Source organism: Tupaia chinensis, unplaced genomic scaffold, assembly GCF_000334495.1.
Source record: "Tupaia chinensis unplaced genomic scaffold, TupChi_1.0 Scaffold149448_1, whole genome shotgun sequence".
In the NCBI taxonomy this organism is placed as follows: Eukaryota; Metazoa; Chordata; class Mammalia; order Scandentia; family Tupaiidae; genus Tupaia; species Tupaia belangeri.
This window is the reverse complement of record NW_006209292.1, coordinates 701,493-703,202: the sequence shown is the minus strand read 5'-3', so window position 1 is coordinate 703,202 and position 1,710 is coordinate 701,493. Positions and strand designations below refer to the sequence as shown.

The following is a 1,710-nucleotide window of genomic DNA, read 5'->3' as shown; positions in this document are numbered from 1 at the left end:
ACTCCCCTCCCACCACTCCCCTGCCCCCCGCCGCTATTTCTCTGGTCTCAGACTATTTTACAGGGCTTCCCCCTTCCCCCTGTTTTGACTCTTGGGTTATCTCAGAAATGGTAAGTATTTAACTGAGCTAGTTCTTAAATTACTGTCCAATCCCACTAGGAAAGACGGTTGAAGAAAACTGTCTCTAATGCCCGTCCTGGCAATGTTCTCTCTAGATATTTTTTGTTATAAATGCAATGCTAATCCGGAGAAGGTCGAGGCTTCCTGATGTCCCTCCAGTTTCTCCCCTTGCCCCACTTCATCCTGAATCCCAAGAACAGCTCCATCTATGCTAATTCACCTCTGTCCCCTCCCTTTCTTCTTTGCCCCTCCCCCCCAAAACGTTTGCTTTTTGTCTTTGTTTAAAACGGTGGCGTGGATATGACAGAAGAAAATAGGTGGGAAAGAACACATCTTCTAAATCTGGCCTCACGTCAGAATCACCTGGAACCTGTTTGCAAATAAAAATGAAAGTACTACTGCGTTTTTTCAAAAGAATCCTAGAATGCTAAATTGTCATTAATCCAGGGATCCTTTTTCTCCACTGCAAATTTGTAGATTCTGTACTTTAACTATCTTCTCTGCCCCACCCCCCATGTTTTTCAGGCAACATCTTCGTGGTCAGCCTCTCTGTGGCAGACATGCTGGTGGCCATCTACCCCTACCCTCTCATGCTACATGCCATGTCCGTTGGCGGCTGGGATCTGAGCCAGTTCCAGTGCCAGATGATTGGGTTCATCACAGGGCTCAGTGTGGTCGGCTCCATCTTCAACATCGTGGCGATCGCCATCAACCGTTACTGCTACATCTGCCACAGCCTCCAATATGAGCGAATCTTCAGCGTGCGCAATACCTGCATTTACCTGGTGGTCACCTGGGTCATGACCCTCCTGGCCGTCCTGCCCAACACGTACATTGGCACCATCGAGTATGACCCTCGCACCTACACCTGCATCTTCAACTACCTGAACAACCCTGTGTTTGCCGTGACCATCGTCTGCATCCACTTCGTCCTCCCTCTCCTCATAGTGGGTTTCTGCTACGTGAGGATCTGGACCAAAGTGCTGGAAGCTCGTGACCCAGCTGGACAGAATCCTGAAAACCAACTTGCTGAGGTTCGCAATTTTCTAACCATGTTTGTGATCTTCCTCCTCTTTGCAGTGTGCTGGTGCCCTATCAACGTGCTCACTGTCTTGGTGGCTGTCGGTCCGAAGGAGATGGCAGGCAAGATCCCCAACTGGCTTTATCTTGCAGCCTACTTCATAGCCTACTTCAACAGCTGCCTCAACGCGGTGATCTACGGGCTCCTCAATGAGAACTTCCGACGAGAATACTGGACCATCTTCCATGCTATGCGCCACCCTATCCTGTTCCTCTCTGGCCTCATCGCTGATATTCGTGAGACACAAGAGGCTCGTGCACTGGCCCGTGTCCGTGCCCGCGCCCGTGCCCGTGACCAAGCCTGCGAACAAGACCGTGCCTGTCCTGCTGTGGAGGAAGCCCCAATGAATGTCCGGAATGTCCCACTACCTGGTGATGCTGCAACTGGACACCCTGACCGTGCCTCTGGCCACCTCAAGCCCCACTCCAGGTCTGTCTACCGCACACCTGCCTCTAGCCACCGTAAGTCTGTCTTTAGCCACTCCAAGGCTGTCTCTGGCCCCCCCCAGC

The 1,710-nt window shown here is 51.7% G+C and overlaps 1 protein-coding gene across 1 annotated transcript in view; it reads left to right on the top strand.

Annotated features, from left to right (window-relative positions):
• The window catches only part of GPR50 (G protein-coupled receptor 50), a 4,344-nt gene that overhangs the window by 2,128 nt on the left and 506 nt on the right, over window positions 1–1,710 (top strand). Inside the window, exon 2 of the mRNA XM_027769376.1 lies at window positions 646–1,710. This exon is cut by the window's right edge and continues 506 nt beyond it. Within this exon, the coding sequence (XP_027625177.1) occupies window positions 646–1,710 (1,065 nt within the window). The remainder of the gene's footprint in view (window positions 1–645) is intronic.